This window comes from Anser cygnoides, chromosome 33 (assembly GCF_040182565.1).
Source record: "Anser cygnoides isolate HZ-2024a breed goose chromosome 33, Taihu_goose_T2T_genome, whole genome shotgun sequence".
Taxonomy (NCBI): domain Eukaryota; kingdom Metazoa; phylum Chordata; class Aves; order Anseriformes; family Anatidae; genus Anser; species Anser cygnoides.
The window spans coordinates 438252-465686 of NC_089905.1; the positions used below are offsets into that span (position 1 = coordinate 438252).

At 60.9% G+C, this 27435-nt stretch overlaps 3 protein-coding genes across 8 annotated transcripts in view; 2 read left to right on the plus strand and 1 right to left on the minus strand.

Moving 5' to 3' along the window:
- POGZ (pogo transposable element derived with ZNF domain) overlaps positions 1–5230 on the plus strand; it is a 35864-nt gene extending 30634 nt beyond the window's left edge. For all 5 annotated transcript variants that reach the window (XM_066986357.1, XM_066986359.1, XM_066986360.1 and 2 more), the window contains 5 exons: positions 166–306; positions 971–1030; positions 1359–1471; positions 2250–2274; positions 2397–5230. In XM_066986357.1, the coding sequence (XP_066842458.1) occupies positions 166–306; positions 971–1030; positions 1359–1471; positions 2250–2274; positions 2397–3975 (1918 nt within the window). In that variant the 3' untranslated portion in view covers positions 3976–5230. The remainder of the gene's footprint in view (positions 1–165; positions 307–970; positions 1031–1358; positions 1472–2249; positions 2275–2396) is intronic.
- Positions 5231–7255: 2025 nt separating this feature from the next.
- On the minus strand, positions 7256–9710 carry PSMB4 (proteasome 20S subunit beta 4). Its single transcript, XM_048054604.2, has 7 exons — positions 9552–9710; positions 9223–9429; positions 8725–8871; positions 8451–8532; positions 8229–8345; positions 7570–7658; positions 7256–7397 (listed from the first exon to the last, which is right to left on the minus strand). The coding sequence occupies exons 1-7, from the start codon at positions 9671–9673 to the stop codon at positions 7385–7387; spliced, it is 777 nt and encodes a 258-aa protein (XP_047910561.1). The 5' UTR covers positions 9674–9710; the 3' UTR covers positions 7256–7384.
- Positions 9711–10090: 380 nt separating this feature from the next.
- On the plus strand, positions 10091–26966 carry CGN (cingulin). Of its 2 annotated transcripts, none has more exons than XM_066986017.1 (21): positions 10091–10211; positions 16741–17812; positions 18289–18389; positions 18644–18713; positions 18892–18987; positions 19121–19272; positions 19575–19716; positions 19794–20006; positions 20396–20544; positions 20640–20781; positions 20884–21084; positions 21300–21506; positions 21638–21895; positions 22412–22582; positions 22661–22822; positions 23526–23615; positions 24922–25005; positions 25682–25800; positions 25881–25989; positions 26074–26237; positions 26330–26966. In XM_066986017.1, the coding sequence occupies exons 2-21, from the start codon at positions 16763–16765 to the stop codon at positions 26469–26471; spliced, it is 3822 nt and encodes a 1273-aa protein (XP_066842118.1). In that variant the 5' UTR covers positions 10091–10211; positions 16741–16762; the 3' UTR covers positions 26472–26966. The 2 variants fall into 2 exon arrangements, with proteins under 2 accessions (XP_066842118.1, XP_047910590.2); XM_048054633.2 differs by lacking the exon at positions 10091–10211 and adding an exon at positions 15977–16382.
- Positions 26967–27435: the final 469 nt, after the last annotated feature.

Below are 27435 nucleotides of genomic sequence, written 5' to 3' on the forward strand. Positions count from 1 at the left end.
CGTGTTTCCTGGCTACAGCAAGTGTGAAACGTTTAGGGTGCAAGATAAGACTAATTTGACTGCAGGCTTCTGGAAGTTTACATGTCATTAACTTTGTCTTGGTGATTGTTATAACTCCAAAGATACCTGTCCAGCCACTGATGGAAATATCCCTCTTATCTTCAGGAGTGTCCTGGGGAGGCAGACTTGCCTGGAGTGCAGCTTCGAAATCCCTGACTTCCCAAACCACTTCCCTACCTACGTTCACTGTTCGCAGTGCCGTTACAGCACTTGCTGCTCCCGAGCTTATGCCAACCACATGATCAAGTACGTGTGATTCTTTGCTGTAGCAGCCATTCCTCCTGCCTGAATGTTGTAGCATCCCTGTGAGTGCTGCGCTGTAAGAAAGGGGTATCACGAAATTTTAGTTCACTACAGTGGTCTGTAAGACGTGTATTCTGTGTCAGCACGGACACAGGTGTTAGCTTTGAAACGAGATGGGAAAACTGAGTGCAGGAGATGAAAGACTCATTCCAAACTGAGTATCGTGGCTAGTGGCGTGTGTGTACTGCATGAAGCTGCAGAGGATTGCCATTATTCAGTGCTCTAGGATTTCTTGCAAAATTCTCAGAGTGAACTTAAAAACATAATTTAAAAATATTAAAAAAAATAATAATAATAATAATAAAAGTCATGTCGTGCTTTTACAAGCCTGCAGTCTGTACAGGACCATGGGTGGACCACAGAACAGGATGGTAGAACAGTTGCTATAAAATCTGGGCATTTCTAAATGCTATTGAACAGTGTATATTATTTATTTATTTATTCAGACATGGAATTTTCAATTCGTCGAATACAAGTCTGGCAGACAAAATGTTACTAAAACCAGAATTGTGTCTATCCTTGTAAATATTCTTTATTGTATATGGTTTTATAGCTCTTCAAATATCTGGAATAATTCTGACATTTAATAAACTCTGTTTTCTTACAGCAACCATGTTCCCCGGAAGAGTCCAAAATACTTGGCTTTGTTTAAAAACTATACTGCCTGGTAATGGAAAACTTGTCATCTTATTTTAATCATCTGGGAATCTAATGTGCATTCATTTTCTGATCTTCCAGTTCTGTTCTTTTCTTTCGTGATCATCTTAAGAAGTGCTACTTAATGTTCGCAAAAGTATACTGAAAATATATTGAACTGAAGGCAACTACTGTTGCCTGAAACTCCCTTTGCTTTCCAGTGTTTTGGGAGGGGGCACTGCCTGTATGCACTGGCGTGACATTTTTTTCTAAGTGTTAGTGAGGGGATGAACCTATTTTCATGTCTGATACTGATGCTAAGCTCGCTCTCTTCTCTTCTTTCTGTTGTTGTTTTCCAGTGGTGTAAAGCTGTCCTGTTCCTCCTGTCTCTTTGTAACATCTGAGGGTGATGCAATGGCCAAACATCTGGTCTTCAATCCATCACATGAGTTTAGTAATATTATTTTCCGAGGTAAGAGTTGGAAAGGGAATAAAAAAGTTGAAATAATTAATGAAGGATATAGTACATCAATTCATGGAGTCTGAATCAAATACAGCTGTGTGTAGCAATTGGCTGAGTGCTTACTGACTCCTGAGTTTTAGTAAAATGTGATGTTGGGGACCTTCTGAATGCGTCTTAATTGTTATGGAGATTGAGAGTTAAGCTTCAAGTGAGTGCACTCTGCCTGGAGCTCAGCTGTGTAAGGAGATTCTCAGGAGATCTTCCCAGGGAGAGACAATGCAGAGGGCTTCAGTCAGCTCCTCTGTTTCTCTGAGACATCATTGTACCTCCATGACACCAAGGGGCTTTAAGCAGCTGCTGATATTGGGATATGAATAGGGCCTAAAGCTGTCGTTCCAGCCATTTGTTGTGAATTACCAAAATTTGCAAAACTTAAGGACACTGCCTGCAGAGATCTGGCCAGACTGGAGCTTTCCTAACCAAACCCCTTGTGTTATTTCAAATGGATGTGGGGTTTTGCTGCTTGTCTTTAATGGCTGCTGGTGAGTGTTGTTCTGCACTGTTGAGCAGTTTTCACTTCCTGGGTTTGGTTGTGGCTGTATTTAAGCGCAAGTCCTCTTCGGGAGGGGGGTGGCTGAATGGAAGGGGGAATATTGGCTGCTCTTAGAGCAGATTGGGAATGCTGCAGGGATACTGAGCCTCATCTCTGCACCAGGACTTGTTTGCTTTCATTGACTTCTCGTTTGTTTGCAAAACTACAAATGTTTTGTTTTGTTTTTTTTAACAGGGCCTTCTTGGATATCACATTCCAGGTAAACTGTTTGTAAACTATTATCTGCCATCATCTGTTTCAGTTTGTGGGTTGCTTGTTTGCTTTCCCTCAGCAGTTTCATTTTCTTGGTTTTAAGAAAGTTCTGTGTTCTCTCCTTTCAAGGCACGTTCAGCCCCAGGACAAAAGCATGAAGAATACATGCTCTGCCTATTCCCTGAGTAAAGCTGCTACTGTGAAAACAAAGTCTTCGTTACCTGCGAAAGATGACCTGGAGCCTGAGCTGACACCAGCAGCCTACAACAGGCCTCTGGTCTGCCAGGAAGAGGAGTGCTTAAATATTGATGCTCAAGAAGATGAGCAGCCAACAAAGGAGCCTGAACCTGCAAGCAAAAAGGAGCAGCTGTCAGTGAAGAAGCTGCGAGTCGTACTGTTTGCTTTGTGCTGCAACACTGAACAGGCAGCAGAGCACTTCCGAAATCCTCAGAGGCGGATCAAGCGCTGGCTACGGAGGTTTCAAGCTTTCCAAGAAGAGAACTTGGCATCCCTGTCGGAGGGCAAGTACCTCAGCTTAGAGGCTGAAGAGAAGCTAGCGGAATGGGTCCTCACACAGAGAGAGCAGCAGCTGCCTGTAAACGAGGAGACTCTCTTCCAGAAAGCCACCAAGATTGGCCGATCCCTCGAAGGTGGCTTCAAGATCTCCTACGAGTGGGCCGTGAGGTTCATGCTGCGGCACAACCTCAGCACGCACACTCGGAGGGCAGTGGCTCACCCGCTCCCCAAAGACGTCGAGGACAACGCCAGTTGCTTCATCGAGTTTGTGCAGCGGCAAATCCACACTCAAGACCTGCCTCTCTCCATGATTGCGGCCATCGATGAAATCTCTCTCTTCCTCGACGTGGAGGTGCTGAGCAGCGACGACAGGAAGGAGAATGCTCTGCAGACGGTGGGAACTGGGGACCCCTGGTGCGATGTTGTTCTCACGATTCTCGCCGATGGAAGCGTTCTCCCAACACTGGTCTTCTACAGGGGCCACGTCCAGCAGCCTGCCAATGTGCCAGAATCGATCATGTTGGAAGCAAAGGAGAACGGATACAGTGACGATGAAGTCATGGAGTTGTGGGCGACCAGAGTGTGGCAGAAGCACACAGAGTGTCAGAACAGCAAGGGCATGCTTGTGCTGGATTGTCACCGAACGCACCTATCGGAAGAAGTACTTTCCTTGCTGAGTGCCTCCAGCACTCTGCCGGCTGTTGTCCCTGCTGGCTGCAGCTCCAAAATCCAACCTCTAGATGTTTGTATAAAAAGGACTGTGAAAAATTTCTTGCATAAAAAGTGGAAAGAGCAAGCCAAGGAGATGGCGGACTCCACGTGCGATTCGGACATTCTTCTCCAGCTGGTTTTATGCTGGCTGGCAGAGGTCCTGGAAGTCATTAGTGACTCTCCTGAACTTGTGCAGCAGTCCTTCCTGGTGGCCAGTGTGCTGCCGGGTCCGGACGGCACGGCCAACTCGCCCACACGCAATGCCGACATGCAGGAGGAGCTGATTGCCTCTCTGGAGGAGCAGCTGAAGCTGAATGGTGAGCAGCAGCAGCAGCAGCAGGCAGCGACCGAGGTCCAGGATCGGACCCAGGCCGAGGAATCTGCCGACCCAGAAATCCTCCATCAGCTCTTCGAAGGGGAAAGTGAGACTGAATCATTTTATGGCTTTGAAGATGCTGATTTGGATCTGATGGAAATCTGAGCACTGATCTGCGAATCGTGATCCAGAAAGGGTTATTTTTTAAATAAATGTTGGATGAGACCATTACACTTCCCTGTGGATTTGTGGGTTTAGGAAATTTGTAGGCGATCACTCAGATAAATAGCCATTTATGCTGTTCATTTATAAGTTTTGTGCTTTTTTAAAAGAAAAATCACTGTGTTGGTATTTTCTGAAAATATATTGTGGGTGAATATTTTTGCGTTTTCTTTACCTCACTGTATCATAGTTTTCTGTTTTTATTGTGCAGAAATGTTTTGAATTATACATTGTCAATGTGACCATTTCTAAAGAAAGGAAAAAATATGTAGCTAATGAACCAGTATATAAACCTTTTTGGTTGTCTTAACACAGACTTTTTTTTTTAACACTTGACCCAGAGATTTAGGTTTCTGTGGTAAATTTAGGTATGAATGATTGCTTTAATGTGTGAACCTCCTATAATTGGCCATTAAGATTTGGTTTGGGTTTGTTTTTTGTTTTCTTTTCCTTTTTTTTCCTTTAAAGAAGACTAATTATTTTGCTTGTGAATTTGGACATGGGGTAAAAACACAAGCAAAAGAATTTTGCCTGTTCAATGCCAGCAATGGTTCGTGGGAGCCACGATACTTTGAACGGGGGCCGAAGTGAGACGTGCAGTTAGGGAGTCAGGTGCAGTGCTGCCACAAACCTGCGGGGTTTGAGCTGACTTTGACACTGCGATGGTTCCTTTCCTCCAGCCGGGAAACCATCCGGCACCCACCTTGCTCCAAAGAGTTACTGACAGAGGGTACACGATGGAAGAGGAAAGTCAAGTCTGTCTTGACCTTCCTGTACAGTAGATGGGAGTTAAAGCTGTATGGACCATTAAGCGTTGACCTTTTAACTACTAGTAGTTGATAAACCTGCTTTAACCAGTGGCATCAGACACTACGTTCCTTAGAATTAGAAATCTGATTTAATGAAACAAACTGTGACGTGCACAAAAAGAAGACGTTTGTTTTTATTTTTCACTGCCAGCTTAAATTTTTCTACAATTTGCATGTTTGAGGGTTTTTTAATTGTATGTATTATGGTATAAACGGAAAGCATTTTGACATACAGAATTCAGAAGCACCTGCACCTTTCTGTTTCCATAGAGGTTTTGTGAACCTTCCCTATTACCTAAGGAAAGCAGGAAGCAGCATGTGCAGACCTGTAAATGGTTCATCTTTAAAATGTACATAAGTGGAACATTTAATAAAACCAGGGAAATGGATTTATAAACATGTGTTTTTATTATGAAGAACTATTTAACTCTTGTGATATCGTAATGCTTAATGTAAAGTGCATAAAGAATTCTCTGAGGAGTGCAGGAGCGCGAGGCTGGCACGTGAGCTGTGCTTCAGAGCTGGGGCCAGGTCGCGGACTGGATTCCCTCTGTTCCTTTGAAGGGGACACAGAGTTGTTTAGCATGTCCTGAGGATACCCAGAGATGGGATAGTAATTAAATGTGTTTACATGTCATTAACACTTGAGGCAGAATTCTGCCCAATTTACATTTCTGCAGACCCTACTTGCCCTTTAACTATATAGTAGGTTAAACAGAACAACCTACTCTCCTGATTTGAGTTTTTTTAAAAAATAAAATTCTGAAAAGTCATTAATAAAATACTGAACGAAGATTTAACTGCATTTTATTCTTTTTTGGGGGATTGCCCACACTCTCAAGTGAGAGCTTAATGGTTCAAGTTGTTAGGTAGTAGTAAATACCAGTCTTAAATACCTTCACGAATAATCATAAGGCTAAGAAATACCGAATAATGGCTGAATTGGGTAGCGAAGCACATGTAACACCATTTTGTTACTATCCTCCTGCCAGCACTAGCTGAATGGGAACCAGCAGGGGCTTTGCAGGAGGTCCTGCAGCCTCGGCTGCACACAGCCTGCTGTAGGACGATCGACTGCCTTTGATTTTCAGAGCCCTCGAAGCCCTGGATCTGCTGTCAGCAGGTAGAGCTGTAAGAACGAATATGGATCTTAATTACTCTGACCATTAAGATTAGAGAAGACACTAAAGCAACAGAAGTCAACCTTCCTTTCATTTTTTTCCCCTCTGTGCTTTGAACTGAAGCCTTTAATAGGCACTGAATGCTTGAGAGTGCCTAGGATAAGCAAAATGTGGGCGTCTGTGAAAAGGTGTTCATAAAATGGCCTGGTAGGTTGCACCTTAGAGGTATTACCTTTTTATATCTTAAAACTGCCCCATGAGCTGAAGTGCTACAGCTGGGCTTGGAGGAGTTAACACAGCTGTCAACTGCGTGCTTGTAGTGGGATAGGAGAGCAGCGTAGGAACCTCTAAAATTGAAATCTAAGTCTGGAAATGTTGCTGTACCCTCGGGGTTCCACTTTCCTTTTGTCCAAGCCATCACAATGCTGCTCAGCGTGCTGGCAGCGCTGTAACTAGCTGGCTGCAGCACGCAGCCTCCAGGCCCTTGTGCTTGCACGGTAACGCCTGGTGCCTGGACGACCAATTTCTTTCAAACTAAGCAGGAGGACCTATACCATTTCTTGACTCTTACTGTTGGCAAGTGCTTTTCTTACAGAAGACATCTTTAAAGACATGTTTTCATTCTGTTCACAGGTGGCTTTTATAAGGTGACTGAGGCTTTTTAACCTGTCCAGATCAGAATTCTTGGATGTCTGGATTACAAGTGAGAGCAGGAGATACATGGTACGTGCTGCACCTTAGGTTACAGAAATACCCACAGGATTAAAGCGTGTTACATACTCAATTACAGATGTCAGTCCAGTAGATTTGTTTTATTAGGGCAAATTGTAATGGGATAACTGGGTTCAGTACTATTACCTTGCACCTCAGAAACCTTTACTAAAACAGAAGTGGAAAAAGCATTGTCAGCTCCAGCAGAGATGAGATCGTGGGTGCTAATTAGAGGTGGTTATGGAGTACTTTGACCCACACTCTCACACACACAAGCGCTATCTGAGAAAGGGACTGCCAAGTCAGATACAGGAGGAAGAGGAGAGTGTGTTCAGGCTTAATGGAGTACAGTACCTACCAGAACCCCATTGGAGCAAAGAGCAAAACCACTTTTTTTTTCCCTGGAGAAGGGCAACAAAAAGGACTTGCAGCTTTCCGCAGCCTTCTCAAAGCATGGCTGTGCTGTAGAATTCAGAACCTTGCACCTCAGTGCTTCTTGAAGTGCTGTGGCTTCTCACTTCCTGAAGTTAATGTTCTTGGAGCATCCCACAAATTCTTAACCATAACACCAAACACAGAGGCTTGTCTTAACAGGTTTATTTAATTTCCCAAAGAAATCAGATCAGAACTTCAAAAAGAGTAGCTGATTTACAGCATAGATGAAGGGCGATAACACAGACACAGCAGCCTGAAGTAGCTCTTGGGGGTGGGTCATTCAAAACCACTGCAAGGAGACATTTTTACAAGGTCAGGATATTACACAACATGGATGCGGTTAACAGCTGTGCTACCAAAATCAGAGCATTTTTACCTTTTATAAGGTGCCCTCAGGCTTTTGCTGGACTGACAGCTTACAGATTAAGAGCTGAAAGTACACGTAGTCCTAGAAGTATTACCTGACAAGATTTGCTATGTCCCAGTTGGCTTCCAGGGTCAGGGGTCCTTCCACCTCCACTCCTTTCTCCGTTGCAATAGCAATTTCATACTAAGGAAGAAAAACATGGAAAGTTTTCAATAAAGCCTGACTTCCATACTTGAATTTGATCGGCCCTGTAAAAGCTCTAATCAGTAAGTGTCAGTAATAAGAGCTGTTGTTTAAACAAATTTACTAAATGCAAAGCCACACTAAAGTAATGTTTTACTTTTTCCTTGGTCAGCATGTTGAGATAGTTCATGGTGGTAGGAGGTAGAAACTGTCACAAAGCTAAAAGATTGCAATCTCTGGATGCTGCTACTGTGGTGATGGGAGAAGCAGCACCAGATGTAAGAAGCAGCAGCACCCAGGCCAGCCAGAGAGAGGCAGCACTCAGGATAAAACCGCTCTTCTGAGGCTGGAGATGAGGTGAGACTCACGTTGCAGAACACAGGTTTGTTAACAGATTTTTTAGCGTGCCTCATCTCTGCCAACTCAAGCGTTACTGTGAGGTTTGCTGAAAATCAGAGACGTGACGACTGAAAATGCTACAGTGAGCTGGGGTAAACACTGGCCTCTGGAACGTCGGCCTGAGGCACGCAGCAGCTCTCCAGCCAGGGCACACCGAAGTACCACACTTACTCTGTTGAATGATCGAGCGTCTCTGTAATACAAAATTTTCATACAACGCTCGATCAAGCTCCGGGCTTCCTCCTTTGTTAGGGTGGGTTTCTTCTCCAAGACTTCTCTCATCAATGGCTGAAAGAAAGCAACAAAAACCAATATCTCAACAGCTCAGTCATGCAGCACCAAGTTTGCTTCAGCAGCTGAGTGCACACTCTGTTCCTGCCTGCAAATGCTCACCTGAGCTAGGAATGCTCCGTAACCCGTAGCAAGCGTAGGGGCTTCGTAGGCCACGCCAAGCATGTCCACGTAACCTAGGAAGCTGAAGGGATGGAGTGGTTAGTGCAGAACTCCTTGCCTAGGCAGAGCTGCATCACTCTGGGGAGGGCCTAGGCTTTTGAGCAGCTACATCCAGCTCAGAGCAGAAGCCAGCAAAGCAGATGCCCTCCCGCTGAGAAAGGCGGGAGTCTTGCCTTTTACCATTACGTGTTTTGCGTCACCGCTCCTCACCTACCTCTCGCCATTGTAGTAGCCTCCGATGACAACAGTGTTCCACAGGGGATTTATCTTGGACCTCCGGTTGTACATGACTCTCGTCAGCCAGGAATGAATGGCTTTGGGGCTGTAGCTGTGACCGTCTCCCAGCAGCTCCTCGTCAATTCTAATTCAGAGAGAAGTTTCACCCAACTGAGAAAAGCTGGAAACCACCTGGACGCGAGCAGCAGCCCACCTCCCGCTGTGCCATGGGCAGAGCAGGGGAGCCTCATGCAAAGCCACAGTACTCAGCAGAGAATTGGGAAAGGACACTTGCACCGGGGGGATTGCAAGCTTAGCGAAAGAACAAGGAGGAGCCTGAGCTCAGTTTTGGTCCCGCTCAGCGAACGCATCTCGCTACATCTCAGTGCTCTGAGAACTGGAAGGAGAGCGGCGCGGCGTTACCCACAGCACGGTCAGGGCTCGCCCCACCGGAGCCGAGCCCGTGAGAGGCGCAGCGCGGGCCGGGAGGACTTACACCATCTGGTCGATGATCTGCGCCAGGTACTGGAAGTCGGCGTAGTCCCCGGAGGCGCCCAGCACGGTGCTGTCGTTCACCCTCAGCAGCCGGGAGATGTTGCGGAAGCGGGCGAGGGAGCCGTAGGAGCCCATCATGTCCGCGGCGAGCATCACGCCGCCGTCGAACTTCACGCCCAGCACCGAGGTGCCCGTCACCATGGGGGTCCTGCAGGCCCCGGCGTCAGCGGCACCGGGGGGGCCGCTCCCCAAGCGCCCCCAGCCCCCCTCCCCGGTGCCCCCCTCCCCGGTTCCCCGCTGCCCGCTGCCCCCGGCCCGCCCCGCACTCACGTGGTCCGGGTGAGGGGCTGGAGGCCTGCGGCAGGCCCGGGCCCGCCGGGGCTGTAGGCCTGCCCCGGAGCCGGGCCCCCGGCCCAGAACGGCGGCGGCGCCCGCGTTCCCCCGGCCTCCATCTTAGTCACGGTGCGGCTCGCGCTGCGCACGCGCGCCGGGAGAGCGGCCGCTACCGGCCGCCGTAGGCAGAGGCGAGGCCGCGCGGCGCCATCTTGGGAGTGGCCCGGGCCGGAAGGGGGGAGGGCGGGCCGGGCTCCATCTTGTGTGTGGCGGAGCTCGCCTGCTCCCGGTTACGCCCCGCGAATGGCCCGTCGCGGGCCCCTGACCCCCGGGTGACGCCCGGGGACGGGCACCTGGGCGTTAAAACACCGGTTCTGCTCGGCCCGTCCTTGCCGAGCCGCGCCTCCGCTCCCAGCCGCCCTCCCCAAGATGGCGGCGCTCTGCTGGCGCCACGGGGGGGCGTCACGTGACACCGGCCCCGCCCCGGGCGAGCCAAGGGGGCGGGGGTGGGGGCGGGACCGGGCGGGTCTCTCCCCGCCCCGGGGCGTGGCCGGGCGCGGCGCGGTCCAATGGGCGCTCAGGGGGCGGGGCCTCGGCGGAGGTAACAGGTTGGGGCGGCGGCGGGGCTGAGCGGTGCCGGCGGCGGCGGCTCGGGAGGTGAGTGCGGGGCCATAGGGGCCATAGGGGCCATAGGGGCCATAGGGGCCATAGGGGCCATAGGGGCCATAGGGGCCATAGGGGCCATAGGGGCCATAGGGGCCATAGGGGCCATAGGGGCCATAGGGGCCATAGGGGCCATAGGGGCCATAGGGGCCATAGGGGCCATAGGGGCCATAGGGGCCATAGGGGCCATAGGGGCCATAGGGGCCATAGGGGCCATAGGGGCCATAGGGGCCATAGGGGCCATAGGGGCCATAGGGGCCATAGGGGCCATAGGGGCCATAGGGGCCATAGGGGCCATAGGGGCCATAGGGGCCATAGGGGCCATAGGGGCCATAGGGGCCATAGGGGCCATAGGGGCCGTTGCCCTCGCTGTGTGTTCAGCCTCATGGCAGAGCCTGTAGGGGCCGGGGCTATAGGGGTTGCCCTTCCCGGGGCGCGCCCTGCCCTGCGGCAGTACCTGTAGCGGATGGGGCCCTAGGGTCTGTCCTCCCCAGGCTGTGCCCTGCCCTGTGGCAGAACCTCTAGGGGCTGGGCCCGTAGGGCTTTCCTCTGGGGGGTGAGCTTTGCCCTGCAGCAGGTCCTACAGAGGCTGGCTCTGTAGTGGTCCTTGTCCTTGGGGGTGCTCTACCCGACAGCAGTCCCCACGAGGGGTTCTTATTCTGGGGTATGGCGTGCCATATAGCAGACTCCATAGGGATGCTTCCCCAGCGATGGGTCTGCCCCGGCCGGGTCTCCTCTCTTCTGTAGGCTCCCCTCACTAAGGGATCCTGCGTCACCTGTAGGGGCTCTCTGTGGGGGCTGCCCCTTTCACCAGGGACCTGCATTTCCCTGTGCCTCACCCCTACAGAGGTCGTATCTGCCGAGAACATCCCCTGGGTCCTGGCCCCACGCACCCGTCTGTAGGGGCTGCTGGCGTGGGTGCCCTCCTCCGGCAGGGACCCGCCGTAATGCCCCCCATAGGCACTGCTCTATGGGGCACCCTTCCTGGGCTCTGTGTCCCCGTGAATCCTGTCCCTTCTGGCGCTGCTGCGGCCTCTCCCTCGTTCGCTCCTCGTAAATATTTAGCGTCGTTTATGGCTCCTGCAATCTCTGACCGGGGGAGGTGGCTGATAAGGGCCGAGTCCCAGCCTGGTTTTCGGGGCTGCGCCCAGCCCGGACGGGGACGGACGGAGCCGCTCTGCCTTCCTGCTCTGAGCACTGCCAGGACCTCGGGTCCCTTCCTTCTGAACCGCGTTGGTATGGAGATAATCTCAGCCGAAGCCTTGAGCTGCAGAAGGACGAGTTGCGTCCCCGAGCGGGGAAAATCAACACCTCCGGGACCTCGCAGCGTCACGCGCCGTTTTATTACACCGGGGCCAGCCCCGTGCTCCCCGCTGCTGGCGGAGTGGGTTCAAACCTTGCCCGGCCGCGGGGCGGCCGTAACGCGGCACCTGCTGAAACTTTAATGCGCCACGCCGCCCTACTTCGCCCGGCTCCCAGGGCGCTGCTTTCAGCCTCCTGTTTCAATAAGGAAGAAAAGCGAAACCCGCACAGCGCTGGCTGCGGGGGGTTACGGCACGCGGGGCGGCGATGCTGCGTCCCCGGAGCTGCCTCGGTGCCCCCCCGGGTCCCCTGGGGCCTTGATGCCCGCGGTCACCGGGGCCAGGTCTCGATGCCCACGGGCTCGCCCCTGCAGGTTGGGTGATGGCTGCGAGGGGCAGGGGTGCCCAGGTCGTGCTGCCCGTCCCCATCCCCGTTTCCTCCCCTCTGCCGGATCTGTCCCCAGGATAACCCGTCCTCTGCGCCCGCTGTCCCAGCCCTTTGTTTGGAGGGTGCTCGCGGATCGCTCCCGGCGGTTTTGCTCCCCACCACCCCGACCAGTTGAGCTGGTTTGGGGCCGAGTTTCCATCTCCGTCCCTGTAGATAACATCCCCACAGATAACGTGGCGCTTGTGACCGAGTCCTCTCCCGCTGCAGCCCCTCGCAGCGTCCCCCCCCACTCCTGTTTTGGGGCTGCACTGGGGTGGTGCCGGCTGGGACCAGCACTGAGGTGTCACTGTGAGCGAGGGGGGACAACTGGGGGCTCCCCGGCCTTGGCCTGGTGCCCTGGGGTCCCGGTGGTGCCAGGGCTGCTGCTGCTCACCGCAGCCCCACAGCGAAGGGGTTAAGTCCCTGTTTGCACCTCAGCCTAACGAGCTCCGGGTGCCCGAGCACAGCGCTGCGTCCCCTGGCACCCAGCGGGGTGAGACCCAGGTGCGGACCCGCGCCCCGTGGGGCTGCTCCTCGCTCTGCCTCGGTTCCCCCGGGGAGAATTTCCCCTCCCAGCGCCCAGATCTGAGCGGTTCTGGTTCCAAATGCGTAATCGGCTCGGGAAGCGGGGACTGGGGCAGACGCGACGGGTGCTGCGTGACGCCCCGTGTGGGTGTGGGGTTGGGTGAGCCCTGCCCTGCCGTGGGAGCACCGAGAGCAGCTCCGGCCCCGTTTGTGGCCATTTCCCTGCCATCCGCCACCAACCGCGGCGGCTGCCGGAGGCGGCTTGGCCAAACGCCGCTGGTTTGCGAGGGCAGGGCAGAAGCTGCCCCGTGGGCTCGCGTCCGCCGCTGCGGGATGCGGGGCGGGAGGGGAAGCGCCGCGGGCGCAACCGCCGGGCAGGGAACAGGGTTTTCCAGTCCCCGGGTTGATGATTAACCGCAGCGCTCTCGCCGTGGGTGGCTCGGGAGGCTTTCGGACGCAAAGGAATTTGGAAGCTCTGTCTTATCAGCCGGGCTGCGGTGTGGGGAGCCGCAGGGCCCGGAGCGCCCTGGCGGTACGGTGACGTCCCCGGGGCTGGGGACGCCCTGGCCCCGGTGACGCAGCCCTGGGTGCGCTGGTTTCGGGTGTCTCCGACCTGCGGCATGTCACGCGCGTGCTCGCCCTGGGATTTACTGGGGTTTCGGGCTCCGCCAGGGAGCAGAGCACAGGAGGCAGGAACGGCCGGTCCGCAGTGACGGGCAGGGCGCGGGCACGGCGACTGCTGCTGGCACGTGAAACTGGCCACAGACTTTGGCCCCGAGCGCCGCGAGCCCCGGGGTCGTGCACGGTTGTGCATAAACACAACTGAACAACGGGACGTAGGTAGAGCAAAGGCTTTGGGAAACCCTCGGGGGCAAGAGCCTCCGGCACGCCGGGAGCCAAGAAAATGGGCGACAAACAGAAATATTGGTTTTGTTATGTTCCTGCTGTTCCCTTTTCTGTGACACTGGTCTGGACGTGAGGTGCTCTGGGACAATCCAGCCCCTGAGGCTTTGCGCTGAGTGGTTCCCAGTGCTCAGGGGCACAGGAGCCGTGCCAGCCAAGCTGCCGCTGGGCTCAGGGCGACTTGGTGGCCTTTGGGAGTGCACCCTGCTCCCCGGGGCCATGGTCCCTTTGCAGGAAGGGCGGGCACGCTCTTGCCGAGCGGACCCTGCCCCAGGTACCTGGGTGCAGAAGGACAGGCAAGAGCTGGTGGCGCTCTGCTTTTCCTCCTGGGCTGCCCCGGTGCAGGAGCGGAAGGGTGAGCGAGCCACGCTCGCTGCCGGCGAATTGCAAAACAACTTTCTGGGCTAACGTGCCCACAAAGGGCCCATTGTGCTCCCTATCTGCATGAGCGGAGCTGGCCGCCCGCCATCCCCGGGACACTGGAGGTGCGTGACCGCCAGCGGGGGACCCGCGCCGCCTGCCCGCGCCCCCTGCCCTGCTGGAGGCCGGCCCGGTGCTGAGCTCCTGCCGGATCGGGGCAGAGCTGAGGTGTGTTTGCACAGCAAAGTCCCCGCGTGCTTGGCCAAAGAGTGAGCTGCACGCCCAGGGACGATAAGCAGAGTATCTTTAGCTCCAGTCCTTCGTCCTTCCTGCTCCTTCGCTGTGCTTTCCAGTGAAATCTCCTCCCCGGGCTGTTTCCAGCCCTGGGCTCTGCGCTGTTTTCCCACGTAGGAATGCAATCTGGCCGTTTCAAGTCCCTTTATCTGCCAGCTGGAGCCCTTCCAGGAGGAGGCATTCCTGGGGGATTAGCGGCTCACCTGCTCCCCAACACCCAGCTTGTGCTGCAGGACCGCTGCTGGCGGCGTGGTGCACACCCGAGCGATGCCGCGTGCCCGCGGAGGTGCCGCTGCTCCCCTGGAAGGAGCAAATCCTCCCTGCGGTCTGGTCCTGCGCAGCACCCCGCCAGTGGCTGCGTGTCACCCCCGTGGTTTTCTGCCACCTGGTCCCTGCTTGTGCCAGCACAGAGCTGCGGGGCCGCGTCCAAAGGTCTCCTCGAGCCGGGTGCTGCGCCCAGCGCTCGCCACTCCTGCCCAGTAGCCGTCGAGCCGAGCCCTCTCCCCACCCAGGCTGCAGCCCGGCACCCGCTGCACTTTGGACACCGCTGTGGACAAATCTGGGTTTCTCTGCCAAAGCCGCTTCCTCTCCTCGCTGTGCTGCTGCTCACAAACAGCCGCGATGGCCGTGCCTGGCCCTGCCTTCCCCGGCCGGAGCTGCCTTCCTCTGCGGGCCGGCCATATGGGCTCTGCCTCCTCTCCCTCGCCGCGGCACAGAGCGGGCGCGCTGCTGCTGGTGCCCGTGTCCCCCTGGCACAGGGCTGGCGGGTTGGCTTTAGGGGCTCCCGCGGTGCTGCTGGGTTCAGGGCATGTTTCTAGAGGCTGGTATCTGCTGCTGATCTCGTTATCTCGATGCTGCGCAGGGATGAAGAGATCAGGAGCGGCAGCACCCGTCCCTCTGGGCTGGAGGAGGCTCGGGACCAGGCAGGGGCATTTCCCTCGTCCCCGTTGCTGCTGCCCCGCTCGGTGCCACCTCCCGCGGGGCCGGGTGTGCTTCACCTCCCCACCATCTGCTCGGGGCCCAGTGCTCCGCCGACTTCACCCTGCCGATCCCACGAGCGCGCCAGCTGGCCGCTGCCCGGCCCGCAGGATGAGCAGCTTGTCACCCGCCCGCCGCTTCGGGCACCTCCCGGGAGCCGCCCCTTGCCCCTGAGATGGGGGGTAAAGACCTGAAAGGCTCCGGTGAAGTGTCCTCAGCCGCCCCGCAGCGCCAGGGTGCAGCGGTGGCTCTGCTCGAGCTTTCCTCCAAGCCTGGTGCTGCTGGACCTGGTCCCGGTCCTGCGGGTTGGCCAGGGAACGGGAGCAGCCGGTGGCTGTGGGGAGCCGGCAGAGCCGCGGCGTGCCGGGGGGAGCAGAAGGCTCGGCCCCCCGAGCCCGTGCTGCTTCCCATGGCAGGCGTCACCGCGGCTGTTTGTCCTGCTGGGGCTGTCCCAGGGCTGCGGGGCTCTGGCTCGGATTTCTTCCTGGGGTGGGCACGGGGGGGCGATGGGGTCTCGGAGGTGTGGGGAAATGAGGGAGCCTGGGTGGGCTCTGGGCGGCCCCGGTCACGGTGTGGCTGTGCGACCCCTGGCTGCTTGGGGTAGGGCAGCTTTGGGGCAACATCAAGACCCGCGCTGAAAGCTGAAGGCGTGGGATTTTTGGGGTTTGTTTTCCATTTTTCTCTACGTGCAGGACGTGTTTGAGCGCTGCCCTGCCTGGCTCAGGCTCCCCGCGTGCCCCAGGGTCCCCTTGTGATGGGGGCGCGGGGGCGAGCTCAGCGCCCGGCACCTTGCGTCGCCCACTCCCGGACCCGGTTTATTTAAAGCAGAGCCGGGAGCTGCTGCTCTCCCCGCTGGTGTTGGAGGTGGGGGGGGGGAGAACCCAGTGCCGCGCGGCTCGGGGTGGGGGGGGCCAGTTTCAGGCTTTGCCGTCGCTTCGGATCAGTGCCGCGCGGGGCTGCGGAGCCGCTCGGGGCGCGAAGCTCGGGGGCAGCGCTCGCTGCGCAGGCGGATCCGGCAGCCTCGTCCTCCCCGCGAGCCGCTGCGGCGACCGCGCTCGGCTGGGCTGCAGCACCCCCGTCCCCGGTGCCCCCGGGGGGTCGCGTCACGCTGTGCCCACTGTGTCACCGCTCGCATCCGTCCCCTCCCAGCGCACGTCGCCGGCTGCGGGCAGGGCGAGGCGGGTGCCGGGCGATGCTGGCGGGCTCCGAGGCGCTCGCTGCAGTGAGGCTGCGGCGCTCCGCGGGCGCCCGGGAGGCAGCGGGAGCGGATCCTGGCTGCGGAACCCACCCGGGCTCTGCGCGCTGCGTCCCCCCCGCGTCCCGGCTGCGAAGGGTGCGCAGGACGAGCGGCCGGTGGGTGAGCAGGACGAGCGGCCGGTAAGCGCCCGGCCACCGGTGCCGTGCTCGGGGCGGGGGGTTCGGCTCAGCCCCCCGAGGATAAGCCGGCTTGGGGCAGCCCCGCAGTGCCGGCGCTGATGCAGCCAGGCTGCCTCGTCCCCTGTCCCGTCCTGGGGACGCCGTTTGCATCCCTGCTCCGTGCCCAGCGCTGCTCCCTGGGGCAGGGGGCTCTGTGACGCCGGGAAGGGGCGCACGGGAGCAGCGCCGTCGCCCTGGGCTCCCGGACCCTCCAGGGACAGAGGCCGCTGTACGGGAGGCGCTGGGGAGGACGGACCCCTGCCGAGCGCCGTCTGCAGCAGCGCGGGGCCCGGGGTCACTCTGCCCTCTCCCCCCCCAGGACCGCGGTGCTGAGACCCGGCATGGACTGGCCGGCGAGCGCGGACATGGCGGAGAAGCAGAACCCGGTGGACTACGGCGTCCAGATCCGCTTCATCAATGACCTGCAGGAGCCCAAGAAACCCCCCAAGGCGCGGGCCAAGCCGGGCTCCTACGGGGTGGCGGTGCGCGTGCAGGGCATCGCCGGGCAGCCCTTCGTCGTCCTCAACAGCGGCGAGAAGGGCGGTGATTCCTTCGGGGTGCAGATCAAAAGCGAGGGTGCCTACACCGGCCCCGCCGCCGGCCCCCGGCCCCCCGAGCTGCCCCCCGGCTCCGTCAGTCCCGACTCGGAGCTGCCGGAGAACCCCTACGTGCGCCGGCAGCCCTCCTGGAGCACCTCGGACGAGGAGCCCGGTGGCGGGGTCCCGGCACCCCCCCGGCACAAGCCCCCCGCCAAGCGGCCGCCCAGGGAGGAGCTGCGGAGGACGCAGTCCCACGGCAATCTGCTCACCGCCGACGATGACGAGGGGTCCTTCGCCCCCGGCCCGCCGCGGGGGCAGCCCGGCGGCGCCCACCAGCCCCGGGCTCTGTCCGGCACCAGAAGCAGCAGCATGCTGAGCGTCGCCGGGCCGCCCCGGCCGGCACAGGGCGAAGCGTCCGGCTTTGGGGCTGCCATCAGGGAGCCCTCCTCGGACTCAGAGGCCCCGGGGCGCCGGCGGCCGGGGGATGCTGATGGCAGCGACATAGACACCAAGCCGCTCTCCTCGGTGGACTCGCTCATCAGCAAATTTGACGGGAAGGTGCAGCAGAGGGGCCGGGCGGCCCGGAGGGGCCGCATCCCCTCGGAGGAGAGGAAGCGCTCGCAGAGCCTCGATGGCCGCGTCTCTCGCCGTGCCGTGCCGGACGGCCGGGAGCTGAGCGGTGCCCAGCGCGGGGACGTTCGCCCCCTGCCCTCGGTGCCCACCGGCAGCCTGGGCCGGGAGCAGGGAGCCAGGCCGGCGGAGGAAGGGGCGGCGAGGAGCCAGCGGGCGAACCGGGGCACGGAGGAGCCCCCGACCGAGCGGCTGCAAAGCAAAGCCCGGGCAGAGCTGCAGGTACTGGGGGGATGGATCCTGTCAAGGGCCTCATCCTGCGGGGCATCGGGTCCTGCTGGCAGCGTTAGTGTGGGCTGAGCACTGGTGCTGGTGCACGGGGGTCTCGCACTCATTAATCTGGGCTCTGGGCCACGGGTTGGGTTGGGGACCCCTCACTTGTGCCACTGCCCCCTCAGCTGAACAGGGCCCCCGCACCCGCACCGCTTCTGGCTTCCCCGCGGGGCAGACACCCACGTCCTGCGAGCACTCGCCTGCAGCCCTGCCCGCAGCCCCTGCGTCTCGGGGGGCTTCTGGGCGAGAACCTTCCCTGCTGGGTCACAAGTGTGTGGGAACCCACGACGCCAGCGCCCCGGTGCCGATCGGGCACCTTGCCCTGCGCTCCCCAAGCGCCAGCACCCTCCGGCTCAGCGGGGACACCGGGGGGGGGGGTTCGCGCCTGGCTCTCGCTGGAGCTGTGCTCCCCGTCCTCGTGGCAGTTCAAATCCACCCCGGACCTGCTGCGGGACCAGCGGGAGGTGGCCCAGCCTGGCAGCAGCGAGCACACCAAGGAGCTCATCTACAGCATCCTGAAGGAGGGGTGAGCATCCCAGCTGTGTCCCGGGCTCCGGCTGTTCCCTGTCCCGGTTCCCAGTTCTCGAAGCGCGCTGCGGGGCAGTTCGGGAGCGGAGCTGCCCCGGTCACTGCCGTGCGGGTTGCCTGGGGCAGGGCTCTGCGGAGTGGGGCGGCTGGAGCCAGGTTAAGGCTCTGTGGAGGAGAGCAGCCGGGTGCTCGGGGTGCCCCGCTCCGTTCCCTCCATACCCAAACGCTTTCCTCTTCCCGTGACGTCCGCAGGAGCAGAGACAGCGAGACCTCCCTGAAGAGGAAAACCACCCTGGTGTTCGAGAAGGTGCAGGAGCTGACGGTGAGCCGGGGCCGGCACGGTGCTGCTCCCTGCCTCGTCCCCACCGCCGTGTCTGGGAGGAAACACAGCCAGAGCCTCCCCACCCAGGGAAGGGGTGGGCATGGAGCTGGAGCTCTGCGGGGCCGAGCCGTGGCCGGCGGTGCCCGTGCGTGCCGGCTGAGCCCGGGGCTCCCTCCAGGTGCCTGCCAAGGACGCGGCGTGCTCCCAGCCCCAGCATGGGGAGCTGGCCAGGAAGGTGGAGGAGCTGCAGGAGCAACTCGACAAGGAGACGAAGGTGAGGCCAGGCGGAGGGAGCTCCCTGCTCTCTGCCCTGCGCCCGGCAGCGATGCTGGGGAAGCGGGCAGGGGGCACCGCCACAGCAGCTTGTCCCCCCGGCGGGGGTGTCACTGCCATCCCCTCCCCAACAGCTCCGCCAGAAGCTGGAGCTGACGAGGGACCCGGCCCGGAGCGGCGCCGCGCGGGCACTGGAGGCCCGGCTGCAGGAGGCTGAGGAGGAGAGCCAGCGCCTGCGGGGGGCCCTGGAGAAGAAAGGCCAGGAGCTGCAGAGGAGCTTGCAGGAGTAAGAGCTGCGCTGGGGCCTTCGGCGTGTGTCCTGCGGCTCCGTGCTGTGGGGGTGCTGGTTGGGGGTTCTGGGGATTTCTGAGGGTGCCAAGGCTGCGGGGATGGGGCTGGAGGAGCGGAGCAGGGCTCCTGTGCTGACCCCATCCCATCCACCTGCCGGAGGCACGGGGCCAGCTGCCCAGGCGAGCTCCCCACCCGTGCAGATGCTCGCCTGCCCTTTGGGCCGGAGATGTGCCCTGGGCTTCCCCGCCTTTGAGCGGGGGCTCAGAGCGGGGCACTGCCCCTCGTGCTCTCCCCTAGGCTGGCCGAGGCGAAGGCAGCCCGGGGACGGGCGGAAACCCGGCTGGGCGAGCGCGAGGAGCAGCTGGCGGCGATGCGTGAGGAGCTCGGCCGCCTGCGTGAAGGCTCCGGGGCATCTCCGGACAGGGAAGCCTTGTACAAGGTACGCCAGCGCGTCCAGGGGGGCGTGAGCATCCCCTGCCTCGCCGCCGAGCCCAGGGGGACCCCTCCGTGTCCCAGGAGCTGCTGGAGACCCGCGAGGAGCTGGAGGAGGCGCTGAGCTCCAAGCAGCGGCAGGAGGAGCACCTGCGGCTGCGGGAGCGGGAGCTGACGGCGCTGAAGGGGGCCCTGAAGGAGGAGGTGGCGAGCCACGACAAGGAGCTCGACCGCGTCCGGCAGCAGTACCAGAGCGACATGGACCAGCTGCGGCGCAGCATGGAGGACATCTCGCAGGTCTGCCCGCGGGGAGACCCCGGCGTCTCACTGGGCAGGGTCTTAGCCTGGGGTCTGTGTCCGTAAATCCCCGCTTTGCGTGCTCCTGCGCTGGAAACGGGCGTTGTGTCCTGCCCCAGACCCACCCCATCGCAGCACCTCGCTGCCCTGGCTCTCCCTGTCCCGGGCTGGAGGTGGCCGGCGCTGCTCCCCGATGGGGCACGGGGCTCCCCGATGGGGCACGGGGCTCCCCGATGGGGCACGGGGCTCCCCGATGGGGCATGGGGCTCCCCGTGTCCTTGTGCCGCTTCCCCGGGCTGCTCTGGGAGGCGTTAACCCAGCAGGGGCTCAGCGTTGTTGGAGCATCCCCTGAGGATGCGAGCGCTCAGCGCTCCGGTCCTGCCCGCCAGGATCAGGCCAACCTGGAGTCGGAGAAGCAGAAGATCAGCGCCGTGGTGAGGAACCTGCAGCGGGAGCTGGAGGAGAGCGCGGAGGAGACGGGGCACTGGCGGGACATGTTCCAGAAGAACAAGGACGAGCTCCGCACCACGAAGCAGGAGTAAGCACCGGTGGCAGGAGCAGCCTTCGAGCGACCATCCCGTGTCCCGCAGGGATGGGTCGGGGGGGTGCCGGCCTCATCCTGCCCCTCTCCAGGCTGCTGCAGGTGAAGCTGGAGCGGGAGGAGTTCGAGGAGGAGCTGCGGGAGCTGCGGGAGCGCTTCTCAGCCGTGCGGGAGGAGGCGGACCAGGCGCGGAGCAGTGCGCTGGACCCTGGCGAGCTGGAGGCGCTCAGGAAGGTGGGTGACGAGGGAGCAGCGCGGAAGGAGCAGCCCTGTCCTGCGCCTCGGCAGGATGCTGGCCAACACGAGGGGTCCCTGTGACCCCCTCCCCATCCCCAGGAGCTGCGCCAGGCCCAGGAGGCGCAGCGGGAGCTGGCGGCAGAGAAGCAGGAGCAGGACGAGCTGCTGCGGCAGCGGGAGCGGGAGCTGCAGGCCCTGCAGGGCACCATGCGGGAGGAGGCGTCCAGCCGCGACGGGGCCATCGAGCGGTACCGCAGGGACCTGCAGCAGCTCCAGAAGGAGCGGGACGAGGCCGTGAAGGTGAGTGCTGGGGCCAGGGGAAGAGGAGCAGTTCCCACCAGGGCCTGCTCTTGCTGTGTTGGGACTCCACGGACCTCTGCGTGAGCCCCACGTTTTGTCCTGGATCCCCCTCCCGCGGGCTGGGCTGGTGGCCACAAGCCCAAATTGTCCCCCTGAGCCCCCTCCCAGCTCCGCAGCCAGCCCCGGGACCACCCCACGCTGTGGCCCCGTTGCAGGAGAAGGCTTCCCTGGAGAGCGAGAGGGAGTCCTCGGAGCAGGCGAGGAAGGCGGTGGAGTCCACCCTGCGGGAGCTGCAGGAGCAGAAGGACGACCTGAGGAGGAAGGTCCTGGGCATGGAAACGCAGCTGAAGGAGTACGAGCGCATGGGCGAGAGCTGGGAGGGCTCCCAGGCCCGGCTCAAGGAGAAGGTCACCAAACTGGAGGTGCGGAGGCCGTCCCTGCCACCCCTCCACGCATCCAGGCTGAAGGCCGGGACGTGGGCACTGGGTCCCGGAGCCGCGCTGGAGGCACGGGGAGGAGGCAGCTGCGTGTTTCACGAGCCCTGTCCCCCCAGGCGGAGCGCAGGCAGATGGAGGAGTCGCTGGGGGAATCCACGGACCGGGAGCAGGAGCTGCTGATGGCCAAGCGGTCGCTGGAGACGCGCTTGGACGAGGCGCAGCGGAGCCTGGCCCGGCTGACGCAGGAGCACCAGGAGCTGAGCACCTCCTACCAGGAGGAGCAGAGGCAGAAGGAGCAGCTGAAGCGTGCCAAGAGCGAGCTGGAGGAGCAGAAGCGGCTGCTCGACCGGACCACGGAGAAGCTGAACAAAGAGGTCGGCTCTCGTACCCCAGGGCCCTGTCGCGGGGGGCGCGTCGGGTGTCACCGTGGGTCGGAGGGTGGTGGTGCTCATGGATCCCTTCCAGCCTGGGATATTCGATCATTCCTTGGTATCCGAGGCACCCTGCCTGTGTTAGGGGAGGGATCCGGCACGCCGGGGCTCTGCCAGCTGGGACTGATCCTTCCCCAGTACACCGGGGACGTCCCTGTCTGCACTAAGGCCCCATAAAGCCACGCAGCCCCCAGGGCTTGGCAGCTCCTGATGCCCCAGGAGCACATCATCCCTTACGCTTCGGGGCAAATCCTGCTCCCCGAGAGGTTCAGGTTCCCCCAGAAGCTTGCTGCCTTTTGGCCAGCACCAGCGCGTGCTCAGGAGGAGGGGATCATCCAGGCTGCTCTGGCAGGGCTCGCAGCCCTTGCCACGGTGCTCCCGAGTTCCCAGGGCAGAAATGTTCCCCCCCCAGCCCCCTGCCCCCCCACCAGCTCCTGAGCTCTCCCCACTCTGCCGCAGCTGGAGCAAATGACGGAGGAGTCGAACAGCTCGCTGGCCGTGCTCAAGTCGCAGCTGGAGGAGTTCAAGGAGAAGTCGCGGAAGGAGATCACGGACTCCCAGAAACAAGCTAAGGACCGGGGTGCCGAGGTGGAGAAGATGCAGTTCAGCATGGGCCGGCTGCAGGACGAGGTTCGGCAGGGGCTGGCGGCTGCGGGGCCCCTCTCCTCCCTCTCCTCCCTCGTTCCACACGGGCTGCCCTTCCCCCAGGTGACCCGGCTGAAGCAGGCGCTGCAGGACAGCCAGGCGGAGCGGGAGAGCGCGCTGCTGGACAAGGAGGTGCTGCTGCAGCGCCTGCACAACCTGGAGCAGGAGGCCGATGCCAAGAGGCGCTCCCAGGACGACCGCTCCCGGCAGGTCAAGGCGCTGGAGGTGGGTAGCGCCTGGCGGCACCCTAAAACCAGCCCCGTGGCTTCTTGCAAACCAGAGACCCCTGCAGAGGGAGAGGGGTGATGGTGAAGGGGGGGACGAGGGTTGAACACTGCTTTGCTTGCATGTGGCACCTGCACGGCTCGGTGCGGGTGCTGCAGTGCTGTTGTGCCAACAGCAAGGGGCAGAGCGCGCCCAGCCTTCCCCGCTGCGCCCGAGCCAGAGCTGCTGCGAGGCAGGAGCAACGCGGGGTGGCAGTGCTGGGAGTGCTGCAGTTATTAATTCCTGCTGCAGCCGACCTTCTCGGCTCTGTTCAAGCCAGCATTGCCCCGCAACTCGCACGGGAGAGCTGCTGTGCCTCCTGCGGGGTGTTGCTTTAGGGTTATTCCTCGCCTGCTGCGGTGGTCGGTGCTTTCATGGAGGAGAAGAGCTGTCGCATCCCTTCTCCGAGCGTGTCTCCTCTCCTGCCTCCCGGGCTGTGCCAGGGCCCTGGGGCGGTTGGGTTTTGCTGGGCTGGAGGCTGCTGAACAGCCCGTTGTTGGTGCGAGCCCCTTCTTCCAGCACCTCGGTGCTCATCGCCGGCAGCACGGCACCTTCCTGAGCAGGCGGGCGCTCGCTGCCCCCAGCCAGCCCCTCCAGCTGGCTGTCCCCTTGCCGTGGGGACTGTGGGGTCACGCTGACCTGTTCTGGCCCCGTCTACTTGCAGGAGAAGTCCAAGCGCCTGGAGGTGGAGCTGGACGAGGAGAGGAGCACGGTGGAGCTGCTGACAGAGCGGGTCAACCGCAGCAGAGACCAGGTAGGGCGGGCGGTGCCATGCCGGAGCCCCCCGAGCCGCAGCCCGGTCCTCTCGGGTGCAGAGCTTGGGCTCCTGGCTGCAACCAGTCACCGGGGTCGGAGCCTCGCTAGCGAGCTGTCACTGAGCAGCCCTGACCCCTCCCATTGCTCCCAGTCTCTAAATACAACCGAGGTGTCGTCGTCTGAAAAGCTGGTTCGGGTGCGAGTGGAAATTATAAGAGCTTGGTGCAAAAAAAAAAAAAAAAAAAAAAAATCCCCTGAAATTACAGGGTGAGGTTTGTGTTTATGCAGGAAGTTGAGGCTGAAATTACGCCAGTCTCCTGGCTGTAACCTCTCCATTAAGCCACCTGCTAATTAGCTTCAAAGCTGGAGCCGGTGCTGGAACTCTGTGAGCAGGCGCGAGCTGCTGCCGAGCCTCCCAGCACCAGCACCGGTGGGCTTTGCCGGCCCCCTGGGCCATGCAGGGAGCGGGTGGCAGCGCTGTGGGGCTTTGGGAGAGGCGGACCCTTCGCTCGCAGCCCCGCTGCGAACCCCCCTGGGCCTTGGAAGGGGCATTTTGGCACCCTGGGGTGCCCCGTGACACGGGGTTTGGCCTGGTGAGCTGGTAAATTGGGTGGATTTTCCCATTTTTCGTCCGGTAAACGGGCACATCCCAGAGGATGAGATCCGCCCAAGAGGAGATTTGTCCTGTGAGTACTCAATTTGCCCAAACTGCGGGTGCTGAGGAGCAGAGGTGTTTGTGTAACCGCAGCGTGGTTCTGCTCGAAAAAAAAATCAGTGTGATTTTTGTGCTGCTTACATATAACTCAAGCAACGCTTCGTACAGAAGTACGTTCCCTCAACCTTAAAATAACGCACAAACGTGTATTTGGCTCTGGTCAGCCTGCAAGAGGCCCGTGGGGGCCTTGGGTTTCATTCATCAGTGCATCAAATCCATTTCTGCCCCGAGCATGGCTGCACTGAAGTGCCCGGAGGTGCCAGGCAGGGCTGAGAGCGCAGCCAGGTCCTCGGATCCCAGTCCAACCAGTTAAACCCTCCAGTAGAAAATTGCAGTCCTCCTCCCCGAGCCACGCGTGCCTGGAGGGGGGGAGGCGCGACCGCCGCTCGCTAGAAGGGCGATAGCCGACTTGGGAAGGAACCGAAATCCTCTCGCTGGGGTTTCTGTTTTCTGTGACCGCCGAGAACTGGCGGGGCTGGGCGGAATGGGGCCAGGGTCCCCAGGACACGGCCACCCCGCGCTGTCCCCGCGACGCGATCGCGGTGGCGGAGGACGGGGCCGAGCCCCCGCTGTGCCCCCCTCTCCCCAGATCGACCAGCTGCGGGCAGAGCTGCTGCAGGAGCGCTCCAGCCGGCAGGACCTGGAGTGCGACAAGGTCTCGCTGGAGCGGCAGGTGAGTGCAGCGGAGGGGCCACATCCAGCCCACGGCCCTGCCGCACACCGGGGGCCCTCGTGCAGCCGCCTCGGCTTCCTGCGGGCGCTGTCCTGGCCCTCTCCGGCGCATCCCTCGCGTTTGCAAGGGGCTTTCCCGCTTCAGCAGCCAAATGCCCGCTCCCAAGCTGGATGCGGCCTCTTCCCCTTCCTCCCCGTGCCCCATCCTCGGGCAGAGCATCCTCGAAGGTGTCTCCTTGTGTCGCTCCGCCCGGTTCCTGCCTGGGATGCTGCGGGGAAGCACTGCAGAGGGGGCCCCCCCCCGGCTCCCGCGGGATCCCCCCTTTCCTCGCGCCCTGGGGCCACAGCGAGCGGCTCCCCGCCGGCCTGCCCAGGCTCTGAGCCCTTCATTACCCAGCGTGGAGCTGGCTGGGAGCAAAGCGGGATCAATGGGAAATGAGCTCCTTGAGCCGTTCTCGTTCCTGGTGTGTCATTACCGCTGCCAAAACCAACACGGGGCGCGCGCCGCTGACACCGCGCAGCAGTGGCCGGTGGCCGCGGTCGCTGCTGCCTCGCTCCACAAGGCCGGGTCAGCGCTGCGGGGAGAAGAGCCACATTGTGCGGTGCTTTTGGGGTAGAAGCAGCTTTTCGGCTTCGTTTCTTGGGCCAAAAGCCGTGCCCTCTGTGTCCTCCCCCAGAACAAGGAGCTGAAGAGCCGCTTGGCCAGCTCCGAGGGCCTGCAGAAGCCCAGCGGCAACGTCTCGCAGCTGGAGGCGCGGGTGGAGGAGCTGCAGGACAAGCTGCAGGCGGAGGAGAGGTACCGGCCCCCCGCGCCCCCCCGTCGCCACGCGCTGGGGGCTGCCGCCGCCCTCACGCACGCCTCGCGGCTCCCCGCAGGGAGAAGAACGTCCTGCTGTCCTCCACCCGCAAGCTGGAGCGCAAGGTGAAGGAGCTGACGATCCAGATCGACGACGAGCGGCAGCACGTCAGCGACCAGAAGGACCAGGTGGGTGGGTGGGTGGGTGGGGGGTGGGCGCGCAGCCCCCCCCCGGCCCGGCCCCGGCTGACGCAGCGCCCGCATCCCCCCCAGCTGAGCCTGCGGGTGAAGGCCCTGAAGCGCCAGGTGGACGAGGCCGAGGAGGAGATCGAGCGGCTGGAGGCCGCTCGCAAGAAGGCGCAGCGGGAGCTGGAGGAGCAGCACGAGCTCAACGAGCAGCTGCAGGCCCGCATCAAGACGCTGGAGAAAGAGGCCTGGTAGGGAGCTGGGGGGTCCCCACCGCCTCCCCCCCCCCCATCCTCCTGCCTTCCTGCCCGGTGCTGAGCCCTCTCCTCCCTCCCTGCCGCAGGCGCAAGGCCGCCCGCTCGGCCGCCGAGTCCTCGCTGCAGGACGACGCGCTCAGCTCGGACGAGGAGCTGGACAGCGCCTACGGGCCCTCCTCCATCGCCTCGCTGCTCAACGAGGCCAACCTCCAGACCAGCTCCTGCTGAGGCCGCCCGCGCCTCCCGGGGCCCCGAGAGGAGCTGGCCACAGGCGCGGCGGCTGCCGCTGGGCGCAGGAAGCCGTTCACCGACACGGGGGAAGAGGGGTCGGGTTGAGTCGCTGCCTGAGGAGCGGTGGGGTGGGGGGGCCGCAGCCCCCGGGACCCTGTCTGGCCTCTTCGTCTTCCTGCGGGTCTCAGGGCACCAAACTCGGCGCGGTTGAAGCAGCGACGTGGTGGGGGCGATGCGGCCCCGGGGAGCTGCCTGCCGGGGTCGGGCGCAGCCGCCGTCCCCCCGTCGCTGGTGCTGGGGGACACGGCCACAGGGACACTGCAGCCCCCGGGGGGGCAGGCTCGTGCTGGGTGTCCGTGTGTCTGTCCCCTCTGGCAGCACCCGCAGCCCCAGAGGCTCCCATTTATTTTTGTACGCACCAGCCCTCCACCCTCCGCTGCTCTTTTCCCTCTCAAAGTGCTATTTTAAATAAAAATCAAACATTTTAACGCGTGCGGTGCCTGCGGCATTGGTCCAGGGCCGGGAGGGAGTGTGGGGCTGGGGCCATGGGTGGGGGCCAGGGCTCAGCGGCACGAGGCTCCCTCCCGCTCAGCTGGATCTGGCTCCAAGATAAATCCTCGTTATCACTAATTAACAAGGATGGGAGCCTTGCCAAATGCTAATTAGTGCCATTGCTTTGATTGGCAGGTGTTTACCGCAGTTCCCCTCCATGGCCTTGAGCAGGGCCGAGCTGGCTGGGGTGGTGCGTGGCGCCCCGGGGCCCGGCCCTCCCTGGCCCCGCTGCCTCAGTTTCCCCTTTCGCACCCGGCTGATGTTGGCTGCGATGCGGCAGCCGGTGGGGGCAGGCACGGTGCTGGCAGTGGTGACACCCACGTCCCCTCCGTGCACCAGGGAGGGACCCAGCCCGTGCTGGGCCTGCGTCACCGCTGCCAAGGGCCGTGCCCGGCACCCGGCCCCGCAC